Source organism: Myxine glutinosa, chromosome 1, assembly GCF_964187855.1.
Source record: "Myxine glutinosa chromosome 1, kmMyxGlut1.1, whole genome shotgun sequence".
NCBI classification, from domain to species: Eukaryota; Metazoa; Chordata; class Myxini; order Myxiniformes; family Myxinidae; genus Myxine; species Myxine glutinosa.
In genome coordinates this window covers 263,707,073-263,729,413 of record NC_136261.1, presented here as the reverse complement: position 1 = coordinate 263,729,413, position 22,341 = coordinate 263,707,073, and the positions used below count along the sequence as shown (strand labels likewise).

At 39.6% G+C, this 22,341-nt stretch overlaps 1 protein-coding gene across 9 annotated transcripts in view; it reads left to right on the top strand.

Annotated features, from left to right (window-relative positions):
- The window catches only part of LOC137436893 (neurabin-1), a 74,662-nt gene extending 53,429 nt beyond the window's left edge, over positions 1–21,233 (top strand). For 4 of the 9 annotated variants that reach the window (XM_068131121.2, XM_068131105.2, XM_078786497.1 and 1 more), the window contains 8 exons: positions 2,956–3,179; positions 3,321–3,396; positions 3,630–3,735; positions 5,091–5,146; positions 10,643–10,958; positions 16,189–16,285; positions 18,146–18,223; positions 19,248–21,233. In XM_068131121.2, coding sequence (XP_067987222.2) covers positions 2,956–3,179; positions 3,321–3,396; positions 3,630–3,735; positions 5,091–5,146; positions 10,643–10,958; positions 16,189–16,285; positions 18,146–18,197 — 927 coding nt within the window. In that variant the 3' untranslated portion in view covers positions 18,198–18,223; positions 19,248–21,233. The remainder of the gene's footprint in view (positions 1–2,955; positions 3,180–3,320; positions 3,397–3,629; positions 3,736–5,090; positions 5,147–10,642; positions 10,959–16,188; positions 16,286–18,145; positions 18,224–19,247) is intronic. The other 5 variants (XM_078786491.1, XM_068131114.2, XR_013624930.1 and 2 more) reach the window with 4 other exon arrangements.
- Positions 21,234–22,341: the final 1,108 nt, after the last annotated feature.

Genomic DNA, 22,341 nt, shown 5'->3' with positions numbered 1-22,341 from the left:
CTCTCTGTCTGTTTGTGCGCAGTACTATGTCTACATCGTTGCACATAGCATCGCCATACTTTACACACATATTTGCCGGGCCCTGGAATAGACTGTGCCCAATTTTTAACTCTAGGCCCAAGGCCTCCATTATGACGTCATAATTCGACAAATACAAAACTTCATCCAATGAAGATGCAATTTCTTGAGCGCCATGTCGGCATAAACTGGTGGAGAAAAAAAAAAATGTCATTGGTCACGTGGTTCAGCCGCTATCTTGGAAAAACCGAAAAACTTTGCACCTCTACCTCAAAGTGCTGAATAGAAAAAATTGAGACATGGCTCATTGTAAAGAACTCTCCATGGGGAATAACATATGTTAATGATGATGACATAGGTTCCTCCATTATGAAGTCATAATATGACGAGTATAAAACTTCATCCGATCCAGATGAAATTTCATGAGCGTAATCTAGGAATAAATTAGTTTAGAAAACAAATAATGATGACGTCATCGGTCACGTGGTTTGGCCGCCAAATTTGTTTTAACACAAAAGCCTTAAAAACCACTGAAAATACATCCTGGCGAGGGTTTGCAATCTCTGATTGGTCTTTTTCTTGTTATCCTTATTGTCAAGTTCACCCAAAACGTGAAATCAGGGGGTCGAGTTTTCATTTAAAATATATTTCAAACCACTATAACTCTAAAAGTACAAGAGATATGCATACACGTACTGTTACTAACATATAGGAAGTCACATACGACATTTCATTTGGCACCATGACCTTTGACCTTGAGTGACCTTAAAATCAAACTCAAGGTCAAAAATTGTTTTTTTACTAATAACTGTCAAACATTATCCGATTCCCTTCTAACCAACACCAAAATGTTCATCATTCAATTCCCGAAAAATAACATGTGGCATAAAATGGTCAAAAATGCTTTGTTTTTATTATTTGTTGGGGTCAAAGGTCAGGGGGCCAAGTTTTCATTGAAAATATATTTCAAACCACTATAACTCTGAAAGGACAAGAGATATGCATACACATACTCTGTTACCTTCCATTGCTTAGCGTATATACATGTATAGATTTCCCACCATTTTGATCCAAAATGTCCGATTTAAAAAAAAAAAGTGCATTCCGGCAAGTCCTCGGTCTCTGACCGATTTTTCATTTGTTTTTGTTTGTCCGGGCGATATCTCAGCCATCATTTGAGCTAGGAAGCTGAAATTTGGGCACAATAGTGAGTAAGTACTTTGTCAAAAACTGTATTTTTTGTTTTTGGATTAATCAATTAATTGATTCGTTACTTAATTATAATTATCGATTTAATTAAGTACTTATTTATTTCCTTTCTCTTCTGGGCATTATCTCAGGCACGCACCTTTTGAGTTAGGAAGCTGATATTTGGACATGCCAATGACCGTGATTTGGCTGTAAAGGCTATTTTTGATTTAATGATTAATCATTTAATCGATTAATTATTTTATTATTCGATTAATGACTTGATTAATTATTTTTTTACAGATTCGGATGAAATGGTGGTGGTTTGTGCGTTCTATTAGCCAATTGATTAATTATTAAATTTATTATGATTATTTATTTATTTTCATTATTAGTCATTTATTTATTATCTTTCTCTAGCCTGGTGTTGGGCTAACGGCTAGGGTGCCAGCTTAGGATCCAAGGATCCAAGGATCCTGGGTTCGAATCCCGGTCGATCGCTGAATTAACGCCAGGTGGGTTGACTCAGCCTGTCATCCTTCCGAGGTCGGCTAATTGAGTACCAGTTCACTGGTAATTCCCTGTGTCGTAAAAAGGCGACAAACAGGGCATCCGGCCGTAAAGGGGACCAAAAGGGGACCAAAAAAAACAACAACAACCACAGTCCCCGAAATAGGCCAACCCCTGCTTTGCGGGGAAAAATGGCCTCTAAACGGTGGTTTTTATTTATTTATTATCTTTCTCATCTGGGCAATATCTCAGGCACCTTTTGAGCTGGGAAGCTGATATTTGGACAGGACCGTGACCAAGTGATGTGGCTATGAACGATATTTTTGATTTATTAATTAATCAATTAATTAATTATTTTTTGGATTAATGACTTATTTAATTAATTTTCAAAAAGTTACAGCTTTGGATGAAGCACTAATGGTTTAGGTATGCTATTAGCCAATTGATTAAGAAAATATTTTATGATTATCATTTATTGATTTTAATTATGCAATTAACCAATCAATTTTTGTACACCTCTCTCACCCAATGGTCTATGAGCTGCACGGCGGTGTGGCCGGGCGCCGAAGGCAATGCTGCGCTGGAGGATATTTAATTAGATGGCATGGGGGCGGTGTACTTTGAATGTATCTGTACTTGTTTTCCAATTTTTTTCTTTTTTAATGCCTCCACCGATGAAGTCTCCAGAACCATTATGTTTTTGGGTGTCTGTCCGCTGTCCATCCGTGCGTCGGCCATGATAGGTTTTCTTTACTGCGATAACCTAAGAATGGCTGAAGGTAACCAGTCGTACTTGGTACAAGTATGTATAATGATATCAAGATAAAAGGATTAGATTATGGGGTTAAGAGGTCAGAGGTCAACAGTCCCGTGAGGGTAAAAAGTATATTACTGCGCTAACTTGTGAACCAGTGATGGGATTCGATGTTGAACTGATTAGATGTTGGCGTCAAAGCAAAAAGGTCAGAGGTAATGGCAGATAAGTATGTGATACTTGATAACAGCCGAAAGGATTTAAATCAAACTTGGTACCAGTATGTATAATGATGTAATAATGTGAGTGGAGGCATATCGGTTGACGTCGAAGAGTACCGTTCTAGTTGCTTCTTCAATAAAGATTGCGACGTGAGAGTGCCGTTGTAGTTGCTTCAATAAAGATTGACAAATAATCTTCATAACAGTATTTTGGAGACGTGTTTCTGTACTGCATAATTACCTGATGCTTCTTGATTTTGCTAGGTCACTGAAGTTAAGAGCCAGACATATGGGCATGATGTGGTGAGTCTACAAAGGGCTCTGGAAGTGGAACAGGAACGTACAGCAATCTTGACAGCACGGTACCAGTCAGCCAAACAACTCTGCCAATCAATGGGACAACAGCTCAAAGAAAGTCACAATGAACTGAATGCCATGAATAAGCACCTTTCCCACACACTCAGCCTTCTAACCAAAGAGGCTGCCCAGTGAGTAATTATTTTTGATGGATAATGTAGTAAAGAACATCAAAGTTAATGTTTTGTAGTTTAATTGGGAAGAGGTCAAGGCTCCACCCAATTAAAAGCTGTTTCTGTTTATTCCATGTTTTTTTTGTATCCTGTTTTCAGGGAAAACAGTTTGCTCGGTGGCAGCAATGTAGATATTGGCAGTATGGAGGAACGTGTTCAGAACCTTCTGAGCAAAGTGAGTTTGTCCACTGCAAGGATCGCTTCCATTGCAGTTGTTATATTGACGATGATGATGATGATGATGATGATTATTATTATTATTATTATTATTATTATTATTATTATTAAATTATCATCTTGAAAATATTTACCATAAAATGTAAATAAATGTATAGTTTTGCAATGACATAGTGTGACATACAGCGACTTATGTTTGTGATTTGTTGGTGACTTCTCGGATATTGCCAGGCAGCAGCATTGCAGCATGATACATGGACTAATGAAGACGAATGCATTTCGCCCAAGATGTTAGCCAACACGAAATTATCACAGCATGACGCCACAGATGTAGCAGGTATGTTAAAAAAATTCCATGTTTTGGCAGCTAGTAGTTTAACTATATTTTTTGCCAAAAAGATTTAAGTTCGACTTTGTTTCAAGTTGAATAGGTTTGCCTGTTTTGTGTCATCCGAGCACATCTTATAAATATTTTCAAGTGTTTGTGTGTTTGCGCTTCTGTGCTTTTGTGTGTTTGTACGTTATTATTTCACGGCCGAGCGACAGCAACAATGGCCCTAAATTTTGGGTGTAGGTACTTCAGAATCTGGGAAAGGTTTTGAACTACCAAACATTGGCCTTGATGTCTGCTTTGAGGCCACTAAATGCTGCTATAAAGTGTAATTGGGATGTGGGGTCAGGCAGTGCTACCACCGCCCCACAGGCAAAAGGTAACCACCATGAGGCCAATAACTCCGTAGCTTTGCAATGTCCAATACGTCCCAAAACCACCACCGAGAAAAGGTCTGCACCCAGCCTGGCGGTGCCAGTATCCCCCCCAATCCCCCGGGGCATCGTCAGGTAGCCCCTGCTAGTAGTTCATAATGTGATGATTCAATGTTCAAATTCCACACACAGTAAACCATTAAATATTGTGCAGGTTACGTTCCTGGAAAATGCCACGAAAAGCCGTGATGGATCGTTAAAACCAAGGGTCTGTGGGAAAAGGGGGTTAGGTTCCTGGGCTTCAATAAAATATAGAGGAATGTGGGTGGGAGCCAAAAACAACCACATCACAATTGAAAATTGAAAGACACTCGGTTGAGCGCATTCCTCCGCAAGGCTGAACAGTTTACATTTTGTATCCCACTGATAGGCCGGATCTGCATTCGGACCTGAACCAAAATCGAATCGCTTGTTATTCTCACCCACTCAACTCATCCACCAAGTTTTGTGATAACCCATCCACAACTTTTTGAAATACCATGCTATATATCGTCATTGGCCCCATCTCTCAACTGTGAAGAATAACTTATAAAATTCTAGTATCCGGATCCTCACCAAAATTTAAGTAATTCGTCCTTGTCACACACCCAATCGGCCCACCAAATTCCGTCCGAATCCATCCATAACTTTTTGAGATATCCTGATCACAGTCAGACAAGAGAAACAAACAGACAAACCGGGGTAAAAACAAAACCTCTGTCCACCTTTGATGGCGGAGGTAATAAATGTGTAAAATAAAAAAAAATCAGTTTTATGTTAGTCTACTGCTTCGTTGAGGCAGATTAAACGTAACACCTCCGTTCTGCAATATGTGTAAAGCCCTATTTACATCAAACGAAATCTATATTTTATTTGTTTGCTTCCATAGGGAATTTAGTGTGTGATCCAAAACTCTCTCCCTCTCTCTTTGTTTTTCTCTATTTTCAGAAACAAAGGCCGGAAGTTTGGACACAAATGCTCAAGACAAGTGTGCTGATTGTGATGTAAGTAATAATAATATATGGATTAAAAACAGTTTAATTTAACTTTATATACAAGCTATTTATATAACTTATATACAAGCTATTTATATAACTTATATATAAGCTATTTATATAACTTATATACAAGCTCAATCTCCATTCCTGACACTTGGAAAAGTAGATTTATGATTTTCTGTCTCGGAGGAAATCCTTAACTTAAGCAGCGAAAGATACAGATCTTTATTTTATCTTTCTTTTATCTACAAAAGTGGTTATGATCAAGTAACAACAACAAACAACAACAACATGCATTTTAAGGCCATTTTCCCTGCAAGAGTGGGGGATAGCCTTGTAGTCAGGGCCCTTAGGGATATTTTGAGGCCGTTTGGTTCAAATTCTTCCAAAAGCACCCAATTTGGCCCAGATGTTGCCCATGCCATACTCTTTCGATTTTTGACGGGCGCCAAAACGGGCGCCCCCCCCCCCCCCGGGGGCCCCATATTGGCGAAATACTAAATGGCCGCCACCTGGATTAGAGGAAAATCAGTTAAATAACCAAAAGGGTTGGAATCATGTATACCACTTTTCAGGGGTTTTCGAGGTCGAGGAATCCAATTATGATGTTATTTTGATGATTCGAGGTCAAGGTCAACCCTCAAGGTCATCTTAAATGTCATTTTTGAGTCAAACATGTCGGTTTTTGAGTTTTTTGTCAAGATTTACACGAGGTTCACCATTTTATGTTTCTGGGTTGGGTAATCGAACTCTGACCTTATTTTTGACAATTAGAGGAAATATTTACATTTCTATTTCCTAATTTTCAGGCATATGCAGTTCATCAGTCGATATGCAATTACAAAGGTACGGATTTTGATGTTTTATGAACTGTATGCCATATCCTTGTGTTTAATTTTTGTGCGATCATGATCCGGGTTCATGTATACATGATTGTATACATGTCATAAATATGACGTCATAGGTCATGTGACCTGGCGGCCATATTGGATTTTATGAAAACCTTAAAAATGGATCCCTGCCTTCATTTTTCGATCGATTCATTTTGAACTTTGACCACTTATAGTACGCCATGTGATTGGATGCATATCCTAATTATGACGTCATAGGTCAGGTGACATGGCGGGATGGACCGGTATGGTCCACGGATCATACCGCCCTTGGCGCCCGTCAAAAATCGAAAGAGTATGGCATGGGCAACATCTGCGCCAAATTTGATGCTTTTAGAAGAATTTGAACCAAAATATCCCTAAGGTCCCTGACTATTGCGGTCCCCATGACAATCTTCTCCATTTTGCCCTATTTTCTGCATCTCCCCTTGTTAACCCCCTTGCCCGCATTTCTTCTTCGACCATCTTTAGCCAAGTCTTTCTCGGTCTTCCCCGTCCTCTACTTCCTTCAACATTCATTTCCATCACTCTTCTCAACCAGTCACTTTCATCATTCCTCAACACATGACCAAACCATCTCAACCTGTTCCTCTTCACAGCATCCATCACAAGCTCTATTCCCATCATCTTTCGCAATTCATCATTTGTCTTCCTCTCTCTCAACGATACACCGCACATCCACCGAACCATTTGCATTTCCACCCTTTCCAGCCTTCGTTGCTGCTCTACGTTCATTACCCATGTCTCGCTCCCATAAATCATAACACTTCTCACACATGCAACATACACCTTTCCCTTAAGCTTCAACGACACTCCCCTCCTCATCAGCATGCCACTCAGTTCCCGAAACTTCTTCCATGCACATCTCACTCTAGCAACCGTTGCCGAGTCTGATCCACCTTCTCCATTCAGCACGTCTCCTAGGTGTCTCCTAGGTTATAATCAAGTAACAAATCAAAAATTTTCATGGTTTATTTTACATTGTTCTTGTCGCTGTTCCACAACCCTAATTGGATGTTATTCTTTTTGAAATGGAAATAATACAACTTGATGGAATATTGTGTGTTCTCCGAACTTCATGCATCCATTGTCTCCCGACACAAAATCAAAGATGAGAGTCTTGTGCGGTGGATTGCCTTATTAATGTACCAAAGTCATATCGATCATATATATGTAGGAAAAGTAAGGGATTATTAAGCTCTGGGGCCAGATAACATGCATTCAAGTGTAATGACTGTTGCAAGAATCAGAGATACAACATTGTCTCAGAGTAGAGTTTAATCGTGATCGATCCCAGACAGCATCTCGAGAGAGAACCAGCAATCATAGTATTAGTGTTACTACAGGTACATTCAGGTGTATACAGGTGATATCTAGTGAAGCGAGCATGCAGCGCGCAATGCAGAATCCTTACCATTCTACGGAAGCCCGGATGTGCTATAGAGTTACATGGCACAGAACTACCTTCTGCGCTGAAAGGCAGTCTCTTTTATAGAAGCCGCGTAGCGGCAATGAGTAGAATAACATCGGTCGTAACTAAGGTGACAATTTCACCACATTGACAGTGGTGGCAGAGCACATAAGCGTGATGTTGATAGATATATTTAACAGGTTATTGGAGTCAGGATAAGTTCAGGAGGATTGGAAAGTTGCAAATGTTAACACCACTATTTAAAAAAGGTTCCAGAGAATAATTGGGGAACTATAGACCTGTTAGCTTGAATTCAGTTGTGGGGAAGGTATTGGAGATGTTAATTAAGGAAGGGATAGGGAAAAATTTGAATAATTTCTAACTAATTAAAGGGAGTCAGCATGTATTTAGTAAAGGGAAGTCGTGTTTCACTAATTGATTTGAATTATATGAAGCAGTTTCTGACTGTGCGGATAAGGGAAGTGCAGCGAATGTAGTATACGTAGGGTTTCAAAAAGCTTTTGATAAGATACCACATAGAAGGCTGTTGGCTGAGGTGAGGGTTTTTGGATTGGCTGGTGGAGTATCCCACTGAATTGGAAACTGGCTTGGTGATGAGAAGCAAAGAGTGACTGGGAATTGGAGGATATCTGGTTTACCTGGGTGGTTGAGCAGGAGGGAAAGGAGTGTTACTAAGGATAAGTGGAAGACATGTATTGGCTATTAAACAACATGACTCATGGAGTCAGACTTGCATCCATATGAGTTAAAACAGAGGCAAGTTGAGAAAATAACTAGGCAAGCCAAAAGAGAACATGAGATGGATACGGTATGGTCAATAATATTAAACGTAATAACGAGGCATTATTTTAGTTAATAAAGGGAAAGAACAAGTGAAAACAAATGTAGGCCCTTAGAGGGGTATCAATAGGGAGTTTGGTTAGTGATTAAAGTGAGATGGTAGGCTAATTAAATAGTTATTCTGTTTCAATATTTACACAAGAACAATCAGGGGAATTACCAATAGCTGAGAGAATCTATATCGGGCATGAGGAACGGCTTTACAGAAGATCCAGGTCAGAGTGGAGGAAATGAAGAAGCAGCTTGGACAGCTAAGAGAAGATACAACTCTGAGGAATAGAAAATATGCATCTAAAAGTACTTATGGAGGTGACAAAGTAAATAAGTGTGATGTCAGCTAATATCTTCAACAGTTCATTGGAGTTAGGACAGGTACCAGAAGATTGGAGAGTAGCAAATGTAACTCCGTCATTTAAGGATATACAGAGGTATTGGGAAACTATAGACAAGTTAGTTTAACTTCAGTTGTGGGGAAGACACCAGAGATGTTAATTTGGAAACAGATTGGAACCATTTAATTAAAATATATATATATATTTAAAACTAATTAAAGGCACTCAACATGGATTTACAAAAGGGAGTCGATGTACATTTACCAAATTTAATGGAGTTGTATGAAACAGTTTCTGATTGGATGGATGAGGGAAGTGCAATGGATGTATTATATCAAGACTTTCAGAAGGCCTTTGATATAGAAGGCCGTGAGTTAAGGTTAGGGCTTGGGGGATGAATGGCAGAGTAACTAACATAATGGAAAATTGACTTGCTAGTAGGAAACAGAGATGTTGTGCATAGAGGATGTCTGGCTGGGAGGTTGTAAGTATTGGGGTACTTTTGGGATCAGTACAGGGACTGTTATTATTTATCATTTCATCAACAATTTTGACACAGTAGGTGTACCAAATTCAAATTTGATATGGTAAATTATAAATCAAAAGTGGAATGTAGTGTTAACACTGTACAGGAATTTAGTGAGGCCTCATTTAAGATATTATGTGCAGTCTTGGTCATGACATTTGAAGACTATAGGGTAAAGCTGTCATACAAAGGGTCCAATGTAGAGTGGTTAGATTGATTCAGTGGCTAGATAAACCTGCCACTTGTGCTCAAAGGAAAAGGTGTATAAAATGTAGTGGGAGAAGGGATAGAGGTGGGAGTGGATGAAGGGATTTAGGGAAGTGGGTGATTGGGTTGAGTGGAAGTATGTGAAGGTGTAAAGAAGAAGAAGATCACTCCTTTTGCATCTTTAGATGCATATGGCTGCCAAAGCAGTTTCCCAGCCTATTGGGCACAATCCTGGACGGTTCGCCACTTCGACACAGGATACTTGAATGGCTCATTCATCCCAGTAATCTGGTACTCATTTTGCTGACTTCGGAAGGATGACAGGCTGAGTCAACCCATCTAGTGTAAATCAGCGGCTTGACAGGGGCTTCAAATCAGGACATTGCAATCTCAAGCCAGCCACCTTAAGCGTTAAGACAACACAAGGCTTGAAGGTGTAAAGAAGGCAATTAAAAATGAGAATAAGTGTGCGAGTGGATTAAGGTTTTGAGGGAAATGTGTGATGGGGTGGAGGGGAATGAGAGAAGGAGTTGCTCATATATTTATGTATACACAAAGAATTAAGTTAAGCACCCCTACACAACGAATTAAGGTAAGCACCCCCTAATATATATTCTTTGTGTATATGTATACATTGGCATATATTCTAAGGTATGTGAGATCAAATAATGATTGGTATGACATTAGCAATTATCCATTGATGAAATTGAGTGATCAAAGTGAAAAAAAGTGATTGGTTGAGTCAGTGATCCGATCACGTGGGTCCTACACACGTTATTGACGCAAAGATCGCTAGAGGTCTTCTCAGAACAATGACTGTACGTTAGAAAACATAAACGTCATCCACACTGTCCGTGATGGACCTATAGCTCCATACTTAAATTGAGGTGAAAATATGCCTAAAATTCCCAAAAGATTTCACCTTAAATTATGCAGAATAAAATATTGAAAACGGCATGATTGTTATGTTTTTATGTGACCATAATATCACTTCTCCAGAAAATATAGCAATATCATGGGTATATTACACTGTTTTGACGACAACAAACTTGTAATGTGCGAGGTTGTAAAAAAACGGGGGGGGGGGGGGTGCTTAACTTAATTCTTTGTGTATATATTGGATTACATGTGGCTCTGTAAATATATATATATATATAATTTTAATTTAGATTTATAATGTTGTTCATTGAGACCAGTAAATTGAACCTACCTTTGTTAATAACAACAATAGTTCATTCAGAATACCCAAATTGAGCCCAAACCTCTTTTGCACAGGATGATGGAGAACCTGACCTTCTCACTGCTGTTTTCTCTGCAGTCTCCACAAAAAATTCTCTGGCTAGACGTATGGCTCACAATACCTTGGTACATGACCCATGCAAAATGCAGCAACAGAGCCCTGCGTCCCGCAAGGCAATAACTAGGCCTTCCACATCATACTTCCCTTCCACAAGCGACACCAAAGAACTGGTCAAGAACAAAACACCAGAAATTAAGTTTGGGGAAGAAGTGGAATCGGTGTCTTCAGCCAATGAATTATTTGTTAACATTGAAGACGCAGCAAGCATCAACTCTTATTCTGGAGCACACGGTGAGAGTCTCTATATGACAAATAAGCTATTTTTTAAAATACTTTTAATAAGGCTCATGAGCTATTATGTTGATTGCAAAATGTACAGAAACATATTTCCATTGCAATTGAAAATAGTGACCATAAAGAACAATTTATAATGGTGACCATAAAGATCTCTGTTCCTAGAGATGGTCCTGACCTCCTTTTTCAGATTTTCTGTTTTCTGTTCCAACCATTGCTGAGGAAGAAGCCGCGACATAGCAATTGATTGGAAACGTATAAGATTTGCATGCTCACATTAAGTTGCAGCATTCTGCCTCGTCTCAAACAGAGGCTGTGGTGAGGCTGTTTAAAGTTAAGGGAGGGGATTTAGGGAAGGTACACACCAGAGATTGCATGACCATGACTTTGTCAAAGGAAACCAGCATGAGAGTTCTTGAGACTTTCAAGATGTTTTCAAGCTTGCCTAAAGATGGACATACAGTGCCCTTCATAAGTATTGGAACAATGAAGTCAAATTTGTTATTATTGCTATATTCTGACTCAAGAAATTTGGATTTGATATCAAAACATGAATGAGGCAAGAGTACAGAAGGTCAGCTTTTATTTCTTGCCTTCGCTTTTTGGCAAGAAAAGTTCTGACAAAGATAAATGTTTTACTATTTTTGAACAATAGCACTTTTTATGGTCAGTCCCCCCACTTTAGGTAAGCATAAGTAGAAGAAGAACCACCTTTAGATGCCATGTTCCCCCGCAGAGCAGGGGTTGGCCTTTTTCGGGCACCATGATCTCCTTTTTGAAACAACGTTTTATGGCCGGATGCCCTTCCTGCCGCCAACCCTGTTAGTCGCCTCATGCGACACACAGGGAATTACCAGTGAACTGGTACTCAGTTTGCCGACCTCGGAAGGATGACAGGCTGAGTCAACCCCCCTGGTGTTAATTCAGCGATCGACTGGGATTTGAACACAGGATCCTAGGATCCCAAGCCGGCACCATAATTGCTAAGCCAACACCATGCTTAGGTAAGCATAAGTATTTGAACAGATTAACTTTAAATTAATTAAAGTAGTATAATAGTTATTATTTGGTTGCACATCAATTGCATGCAATAACTGCATGACCCTGTGACCCACTGACATCACCACACTCTTGATATCTTCCTTTGAGATGCTTTGCAAAGCCTTTACTGCAGCCATTTTCAGTTGTTGTTTGTTTTGGGTAGTTTCTCACTTTAGTCTCATCTTCAGAGAAAGAGAAATGCATGCTGCACATTGGATTTAAATCAGGAGATTGACTTGGCCAGTATAAAACCTTACACTCCTCCCCTCCCCCCAACGAATTCCTTGGCTGTGTTGACATTGTGTTTTGAGTCAGTCTTGCTGATTGGTGAAGCCTCACCCAATGAGTTTGGAGGCATTTTCTTGTACATATGCAGACAAAATGTTTCTGTACACTTCCACATTCATTCTGCTGCTTCCATCATAAGTTACTTCACCAATAAAGATGAGTGAGCCAGTTCTAGAGGCAGCCATACAAGCCCAAGCTATGACATGACCTCCACCATGCTTCACAGATGAGGTAGCATACTTTGGATCAGATGCGGTTTCTTCCTTTATCCAAACTTTTGCCTTTCCATCACCTTGGTAAAGGGTTATCTTGGTCTCATCTGTCCATAAAACTTTGTTCCAGAACTACATTGGCTCACCTCTATACTTCCTGGCAAATTCTAATCTGATCTATCTGTTTTTGGTGCTGATGATAGGTTTGCCTCTTGCAGTGCAGCTTTTGTAATTCTGCTGTCAGTCTTCTGTGAATGGGAAATTGTGATACTTTCACTCCTGCACTCTGAATATTGTTGTTGATGTCACTGATAGTTATTTTAGGGGTTTTCTTCACAGATCTGATAACTTGGTTCCAGGTGAGCTAAAATCAAGTGGAGCTTATGCGATGGCGTGTCGTCCGTCCATCAGTCTGTAAACACTTGAAACTTCTTCTCCGAAACCACTGATGGGATTGCTACCAAATTTGGCACAAATGATACTTGTTTTGTTTTGACAAAAGTTTGCTCACGACATTTTTAAAAATCGAGGTCTAAGCGGGGGTCTATCGGGGGTCAAAGTGCATCCAGGTTTGACACCCCGCTCCCCCCCCCCCCCAAAAAAAAATAGGAATTTGCTTCTCTCAAACTACACATACTATTTCGATGAAACTTTACCACAACCTTCATCACCTGTGATGTACCGAAGTTTGTTCACGGCACCAAGAAAATCGAAGTTTAGAGGGGTCTATGGGGGGTCAAAGTGGGTGCAGGTTTGACCCCCCACCCCCCCCCCCCTCCCCACCCCCAAATTAGATATTTGCTTTTTTCTCTGAAACTAAACACACACGATTTCGATGAAACTTGAACACAACCTTCATCACCCGTGATGTACCAAAGTTTGTTTACGGCGTAAAAAATATACATCTGCTCCTTTGGGGGTTTACGAGAGGATTGTCACCCTAAATAGGTATTTGCTTTTTTTCTCAGAATATACACTGGCAATTCTGATGAAACTTAACCACACCCTGAATCACCTGGGTTGTACCAAAGTTTGTTCACAGCATTAAAAAAAAATCTGGCATTAAGTGGTCTACTGGGGGGTTGCCCCCCAAAATAGGTACTTTTTTGTTTGTTTAAAGTCTTATGATTATGTTAGTATGATTGTACATACTGCCCTGTCTTCTAGAAACCATTCAAATAGGTTTAAAATACCTTTAGTCATGTAGAACACTGTTGTTTTTTTGTTTTTGTTTTTATACAAAACTTTTTTTTTTGTATACAGAATCGAGGCTCTTCTAAGTGCTAACACATTAAACATGAAAACTTGCACAGACACATACAACATACAATCAAGGGAGTGGGAGTGAAGAGGGGGAGAGAGGGTAGCACACAAGCACAACAACAGTAGAGAACAGGGATGTCGATAGATCTGTGGAAGGGAGAGGGCTGGGGGAGGAGGGAGGGGTGGTGTACACAGTATAAAGCAAATGAACACTACTCGGAATTTCACTACGAGGAATTTCAGGAAAGAAGTTGGGGATTGAAAGAGGCGGATTTGGGGTGTTTTAACGGGGGTAGAAAAGATCAAGGTTTTGAGTGGGGGAAGATAAGAGATGGTGGTTAACAGCTGTTTTAAAGACCTGGAGGGAGGAGTGGGATTAAACAGAGTGTGGGAGTTTGTTCCAGAAGCGGGAGAAGAGAGGAACGAAAGAGTGAAGGTGAGCAGAGAGTCTTGATTTTGGCAGTTTAACCATAAGAGGGTTGCAGGCAGATCTTGTGTGTCCTGCAGGAATATTTTGGTGACAGAGCACAGACAGAGCAGGGGGAGCAAGGCCAGAGAGTAGTCGGTAGAAGACAGAATGACCATCAACCTGCCTGCGTTGAGAGAGAGAAAGGCCCTCAGAATCGGCTTCATCGCGGGAGATTCCAATGATTGTGAATGCTTTGGTTTCAACCACTTGAAGCTGAGCTAGGTGTGAGGTAGGAGCACCAACCCAGAGGGGAGAACAGTATTCCAGATGAAAGCTTTGAATGTGGCGAGGAGGCCAGAAGTGACCATAAAGGACTTCGCATGATGGAGGATGCACAGTCAGCGACTGCCTTTGGAGGCCAGCTTGGAAATGTGGTTTTCCCAGGAAAGATCATAGCAGATAGTGAGACCCAAAAGTTTGAGTGACAGAACTTCTTGAAGAGGATTATTCAGAAAGTAGATGGGAGGGTTGTCTAGTCGGTCTTTTCGGAGAGACATAGCAAGAGTGTGAGATTTGTCAGGATTGAAAGACATGCTCCACTTGTTTGACCAGTTTGTGATGTTATCCAGGTCTTCAGAGAGTGAAGTGGCTGCTGCCTGCCTATCTGAGGGATGAGGAATGGAGTAGCAGAGAGTGGAGTCATCAGCAAAGAGATGGAGAGGATTTTCCAGAGAGTCAGAGAGAGCATTAATGAAGACTAGAAAAAGCACAGGGCCCAGAACACTGCCTTGAGGAACTCCAGCCTGGACAGAAGGGAAGATGAGAGAATTCCTTCAGAGCCACACGCTGACTACAACTAGAGAGGACGTCTGCAAGCCATGCGTGGAGATTTCCATGGATACCATAGGAGAGTTTGGTGAGCAGAGCGGGGTGCCAGACCGTATCGAAGGCACAAGATATGTCAAGGGAGACGGCTCTGATTTCCTGTTTGGCATTGAGAACCTCCATCCATTGTTGAGACAGCAGAAGCAACATGTCCAGAGTAGAATTACTTTGTCTGAATCCAAATTGAAGATCAGAGATAAAGCCATTGGAGAAGAGGAAGGATTTGATATCAGAAGCGTTGATGGATTCCATAACTTTGCTGATTATTGGGCAGGCTGATTGGTCTGTAGTTGCAAGGATCTGTTTTTGCACCTTTTTTGTGTAAAGCGGTAATGTTTGCTGATTTCCAAGCAGATGGCAGATGACCTTGAGCAAAGGGGAGGGTGAAGAGAACAGAGGGTGAGATAGAGCGACAGAGCAGGATTTTAGGACCCCGTGGGCTGATGCCGTCTGGTCCAGCTGCAGAATCAGAATCGAGGTTTGACAAAAACTTATCCACCTTGTCAGGAGGAAAGGACACTTTTGAGGCAAAGATTTTTGATTTTGAGGCAAACACAGAGTTGAGGCATTCAGCTATTTCACGTGCGTAGTCACCTGTGTAGCCGTTTGAGGTAAGGGAGGGGATGGAAGGGGGACAAAAACCAGAAACAGATTTGACCAGATGCCACCAGGATTTGGAGGGAGGCAGATAAGAGAGTTCATTCTTAAGAGTGGAGAGATAGTGTTTTTTGGCTTTCCTGGGGGTGATTTGTCAAAAAGCGTTTAAGCGCCACTGGTCTAGGCCATCCTGTGAATCCATGATGATACCAACAATAATTAAAATATCAACAAAGAATCCTTTGTGGAGAACATGCTCGAGATCATTTATTTGTTATGGCCCCATTAGACATTCATTTAACCATTATTCATATAACTCAGTAGCCCTTTGTGTATTATTTCTGTCACGTGTCATAATTGTCCATGTCCCTGACTTGTTAAATATTCAAAAAGCTTCTCAAATTTACTTGTCCATGACCTGCAGCATGTAAAGTACATGGAATAAGAGTGTTGCATGATTGAGGATTGTCCAATGCAGTTTAAAAAATTGGTTTCTCGAAATGTTATCACTAGTAATCATTGTGTTCATCAGCAGGTGCAGACTGTGAGTCAAATGAGTTTTCTGAACCAGCGTTTTCAAAAAACAGCAAGTCGTCACAAATAGGAAAAGGATCAATGAGAATTTTGGGGTAAGGCAAGCTTCATTTAATATTCGTTTTGATTGTAGACTATTTCAGTGCCGCAATGGCAATCCATTACCAACATCAATGCGGGCGACATTTTTTGACCAGATACAATGTTTGTTGTTTATGAGATGAAACTCACCTACCAAATACTATTCTTCTCATTTTTAAATGGCTACATTGATGAGAGATGAAGAAATAAGTGTTGTGGAATAAGCATAACGTCATATAAATATTTGGGAATTATTTACTCGAGTTGGAAAAATTGCAGATTATGTGTGGGATCAGTGGGATACAAAACATCAACTGTTCAGAATGGTGGAGGTAAGCGCTCTACCGAATGCTGTTATAGTTACCACATGAAACTCAAATTGTGCTGCTGATGCAATTCACCCTGTAAGTTAGGTTATGAATTTGGAATTTGGCCAAGGTGCCAGTGATAGCTCGCCTACTCTTCGGGAAGGACATTGTGTGTCTTTAATGTCAACCAACTAATGCCGACAGATGGGCCGCCAGTTTAATGTCCATCCGAGGCACGGCACACACATTGATGAATCATACTGTGTGTGAAACACTGGGATGGCAGTTTATCCCTGGGTTGGGATTCTAACCCAGGTTAAATAGCTTGAGGCTAGTGTACGTCTCTAGGCCATCCTGTCAGCCAGGAATGGTGGTAGTCTGGCGTTATAGCCTCCTGAAGAAACATTGCTGAAATGCTTTGTACAAATGTGTGGGCAAATATTTCAGTGAAGTTGGCATAAGTGTAAAACTACGGACCATGCTAATAGGGTGAATGGTGCAAAAAAGTACTTTTATTGTCCAAAAGCTTGTCCAATCCGATCGAGATTGACCCGATGATGATTACACTTGCCATATAAAACACGGTTGTGGGGTTTTCTTTTAATAACCTATTCTTTTCAGTAACAATATAATAGGCAAGCATGTTCATTTTGCACCTGAAATACGAGTGCACGAAGGCGTTTTTTTTATTTATTAATTTTTTTATTTATTATTATTACTTTTTAAATACGCGTATTTACTAGTACACCCATTCCCTAGGGGAATGGCAGGAATCGTCATGCTATTCTCTCTGGTGTATATAAATTACAGTAGATCTAGGCTTTGGTCTGTTGGTCAGTGTGGGTGCGATAAGTATATAATGCCTCAAGAACGGCAAGTTTCCTCCCTTTCAGTTTAGTGTTAAACAGCATTAATGACTGTTTAAAAAGTTAATCATACGTGTTTATTTTTACCGACTAATAAGTCAAGCTTTTTTTTTTCAATTATAAACTTTTACTGTTTTAATTGGATTGGATGAATAATAACAACCTGCCTTCAATTTATATGTTTATAATTTTTTTTTTTTTTTTTAACTTCTGGTCAGGTTGCCCCACAAAGTGCCATGATAAGCTGTTTATAAATGTTAAAATGGCATTTGTCCAAGGAGAAAAAACCCCTTGGGGAGGTGGGATATTATTAGTGTTAATATTGTTTTGTAATAACATTATTATTTCATTAATTATTATTGTTATTACTTTTGTAATCATTGAGGTGGCCTTGGAAAAATGCCACGATTAGCTATCTTAACACGGATTTCGCCCAAGGCAGAAAACCCCCTTGGGAAGGGGGTGGAATAAGGTCACTACAACCTTCATTGTGTGACCCTTAATCCTCCTGTCAATTTTGGTTGATATTGGATAAGTAATGACAGAATGTATAGCAGTCAGACAGACATCGAATTGCTTATTTTAGTATGATTCATCACTTTTATTGGCAGAAGAGGTGCTTTATTGGATGCATACATGTATTATACTGTTTGTACGATGCATATCTGTAATCATCTTGTGTCTTTTCATTTTCTTCCAGAGCTTCAATTTTCAGATCTATCGGAAGGTGGAAGACGATGAAGAAATCCTAAAAAAAACCATCATTCAAATATAAAATGTAAGAGTCATTACAACTCAATAAATGTGAAAAAAAATCACCATTAGCACATATTGCACATATTGTCATCGGCGTTTGTTTATCTGGCCGTCACGCTACTTCCTCCTAAACGGTTGTGCAGAAATTCACCAAACTTGGGAGTTATGATTACCATATGCCATTTTTAATAAAACTTTGTATATGCACTTCACAATGGGGAACACATGAAATATTTAACGATTTTTGTGGGATTTGACCCATGATTCATGCCCCAGTGGGAGGACTTTGGGTCTCCAGGGGTCAAAGCAGAAGATTTTTTTATTATAAAAAATTTGATTTTGGGTCATTCCTGGTGGAACATTTAGCCATCTTTCAACTTTGCTTTCGATGAGAAGCATGAGGAATTGTGATGACGTGCTGTCGACTGATGTCCATCCGATATTTGAATCCGAATACATAAATCTAGTTTCATTTGCAAAGGTTCAGAAAAACATTGTTTTGTTCAATTCTTTGCAGCTACCAGGATATACCATGTACAAATTCCCAAAATCCATGTATGTGGAAAGGCAGTGGATACAGTTTTAATATGCAAAAAGAGTGAAATTTATGATCTCAACAACTGAGAGATATTCAAAGAATTTCACTTTAGAATACTATCAGGTTTCTGATATGGCCCGAACATAAGAAATTTGCTGTCATTACCAACTTCTGCAGTTCATATTGGTGTTCTTGTCAATTTGCTCTAATATAATGTATAATTGATGTCATGTTCCATATATTTGCCAGGTTGAGCTGTCTTTATGTAAAGGAATGCTAAAATAGCTCCAGTCACTTAAAATACTACAAACTTCAACATTAAAGAAAAATGTCATAAAAACTGGTCAACATTTCCAAAGAATATACAGTACTTGAATATACATGCAGTGCCTGTCGTATGTGTGCATTATGACGTCCTTAAAATCAAGTTTCCTGTTTGTTAAATACAAAGAAAATGGTATGGTACAAAGATTATTTAATCAAGAAATTTCGATTTTTCTTTTTCCAGTGCTTTGCATATTGTTTCCATGGCTGGGACGAAGTTGAAGAGACATCTTCGTGGGCAATTAGAAGTGAGACGCAAGATGCAGTTTAATATTACGATTTACTTGAAAGGAGCAAAGATCTTCTATCTTATTTCACATCATGAATGGAATTTGTGAAAGCATGAACTAGTGGGATTTTTAGAGGATTTTTTTTAATATCAAAGGAAGATGAACCAACATTTGAACTTGTTAAAGGACGTGTATACATGCGGCAACTAGAACGGCACTCCGAAGAGCACATACCTCCACCAAGCTGAACAGTTTCCGTTTCGTATCTCGCTGATGGGCCGGATCTGCAGACCATAACCAACATCTAGATGTCTTGTTCTTGTCATAGAACCAACCCATCCACCAAGTATTGTCATAATTCATCCACAACCTTTTAAGCTATTGTGCTGCACTGTATATCATTTTAGCCCTAACCTCTCGATGGTGAAGAATCACTTTGAAAATTATAATATCCATGTTCAGATTTTCAACAAAATCTATTCAAAATCAAAATCTTTAACAAAATCTAATCATTTTGTCCTTGTCCCACACCGTACCGGTGCAGTAAATTTTGTCCAAATCCATCCACATTTTTGAGATATCCTGTTCACAAGCAACCAGACAGGGTTGAAAACATAACTCCATCCACCTTCGGTGGTGGAAGTAATAATGCCGAACATTATTTGACAGAAGGCAACAAGTAAACAATGTGTGTAATCATCACCGAACAGAACTTGTAGCCAGGTGAGAGCTGGCTGTTATTCCAGAGGGTGAAGTCATGTCCCATTTTCCACTAGTTAGTGTGGCTTCAATTACAACTACTGTTAAATATCACTAACCCATGCATGGCAAGTACGCACCAATAATCCTCTCAACATGTGTTGAGGGAGCTCTTCATCCTGCAGTTGACCAAGTTAGGCTAGTTTACAGTTATGATTTTTATGTCAAAAGAGCAGGTGATACCTGTATATTTAGCACCTTGTTATAATTTCCGATTTAAATTATCAACAGCACTTAATCCAATGAGATGGTGAATGTCAAAGCGCTTAATTACATTGGTTTCATTGGAAACTACTGGAATGGTGAAGCTTTCACTTGATGAAGATGTATTTTGCTATTTTTCTACCTGTGAGCAGTGTTCATGGTGAGCCCAAGGCTCAGTTTGCTGTGTATATATACCAAGTGTGTGTTGAGCAGTGCTCAAAGAACAGATTAATACGCCATAGGATACCTCTGGTGTCAATTTCATCATAACGTGGACCATCTTTACAGTGTGGCATTTATGTCAAAGCATAATAACATGCGTTAAACAACTTTTGAGGATACCAAATACATATTTAACAAAGATCTAGTGATCAGTGTGCTGCTTGCATCATTGCCGAGGTGCATCTTTTCACTGATATATTAGAACCTGTATATTAGGCAGAGATTTTCGAATGCGGCCAGAATATGAGAACACACTGACCTACCCGTTTTGAGGTTGTCATGAGACCTTTAATGATCAAAAGTGCTAATTTCACCGGCCAGCCAACTTAACATCATCTCCAAAGGATGATGTATCAAATGTAGAATAGTGCCTTGGCATCTTCCTTTTTTTCTTGGAATGGCGAGAATCATTGTAGATATGTGGAATTCCTATCATATTAAGCACCCAATCAGCAGATTCAAACTTAGCAAAAGCCCTGCTTGTAAGATGTTTCAAAGTGGAAAAGATAAATCTCATTTGTTGATGGAATAATGGTTTTATTTTTTATAAACTTGGTGTGCGTAGGAATTAAATTATGGGGAACTGCATTCACAACTTTGTTACTGACCTTCGGTAATTATATAAACAAACTGCACTATGGAACAAAACGCGTTCAAGAATCTTGACATTCCTAATAAATGTCTGTTTCAGAATAGTAATCATGTAAATTTGTCATGGTGATAATTGTGGTGTATTAAATGCTTTCTCAAACATGGATGTGGTTCCAAGTGAAACTTTTAGAGATTGTTGCTACTTGCTCAAAGGAAAATAATTTTTACATGTTGCTTGTAATCATGAAAGTTGGAGAATAATACAAACTATAAATATATTGTCCTATGAGTCGGCCCCACTCAGGGTAGAACCCCGAGGATGTCCGAGCCTCCGAATGTTCCTCATTTTGAATGTGGAAATCGAGCTCATTTGAACAGCCAAGCAATTGAAACTGCGTTCATCAATTTCTCCTTCTTGATCCATTAGACCTTTGACGACCCTTTAAGTGCCCCTACACCCTTAAGACCCCTAAAGACCCAAAATATGCTGAAGAACCCAAATACCTGTAAGATGCTTTAGACCCATTAGACCAACTTGGACCCTTGATAATTTAGAGCTTTACACCACTTGGACCTTTTCAGATTACAAATAAATAATATCACCAATATTACAAATAAATTTGTACAAAAGAAATGTTTGTATTATGATTGGTGTAAATCATGACAACACAGCAACTCAAGTTCAGTCAGGACATTATCCTCAGTTTAAACAAGTCCGTGCCTCTGCAGCACGCTGGGCAAAACAACAGGAATACCAGAATTTATCAAAACCTGAACAAGATATTATTGATTAGCTGCTCTGTATTTTTTTTTCTCGAAATTCATTTCAAGTTAATGATATTCTTCCACATTTGACATCCAATCATATTGTGGTGTGCACAACTATTATTACGATACTGTGGAACCCCGACATTTGCGGATTCGACATTTGCGGACCCCGCAAATTCACGCTTCATAAAATATGACCTACTTCTATGTTCACACCATGTTTCACGTATTCTCGGTTTTTTGCAGGTGCAAAAAAATATTCCCAAACCAACCGCGCACATGACACAGGTCCCAAACCATCCTCCACTAGCTGCACACATAACACTTTTAAAAGCATCTTCCATGCATCACAGTCGCGCATAAAGCAGCTGTACGTGTGCATAAACGACCCCCCACAAACAATGGTCACACTAGCCACCCATCCTCCATTTACTCACAAGCCCTGCATGAATAGTTATGCGCAGTGTGTCTTGGGTCTCATTCTTTGTTATCATCCTTTGTTTT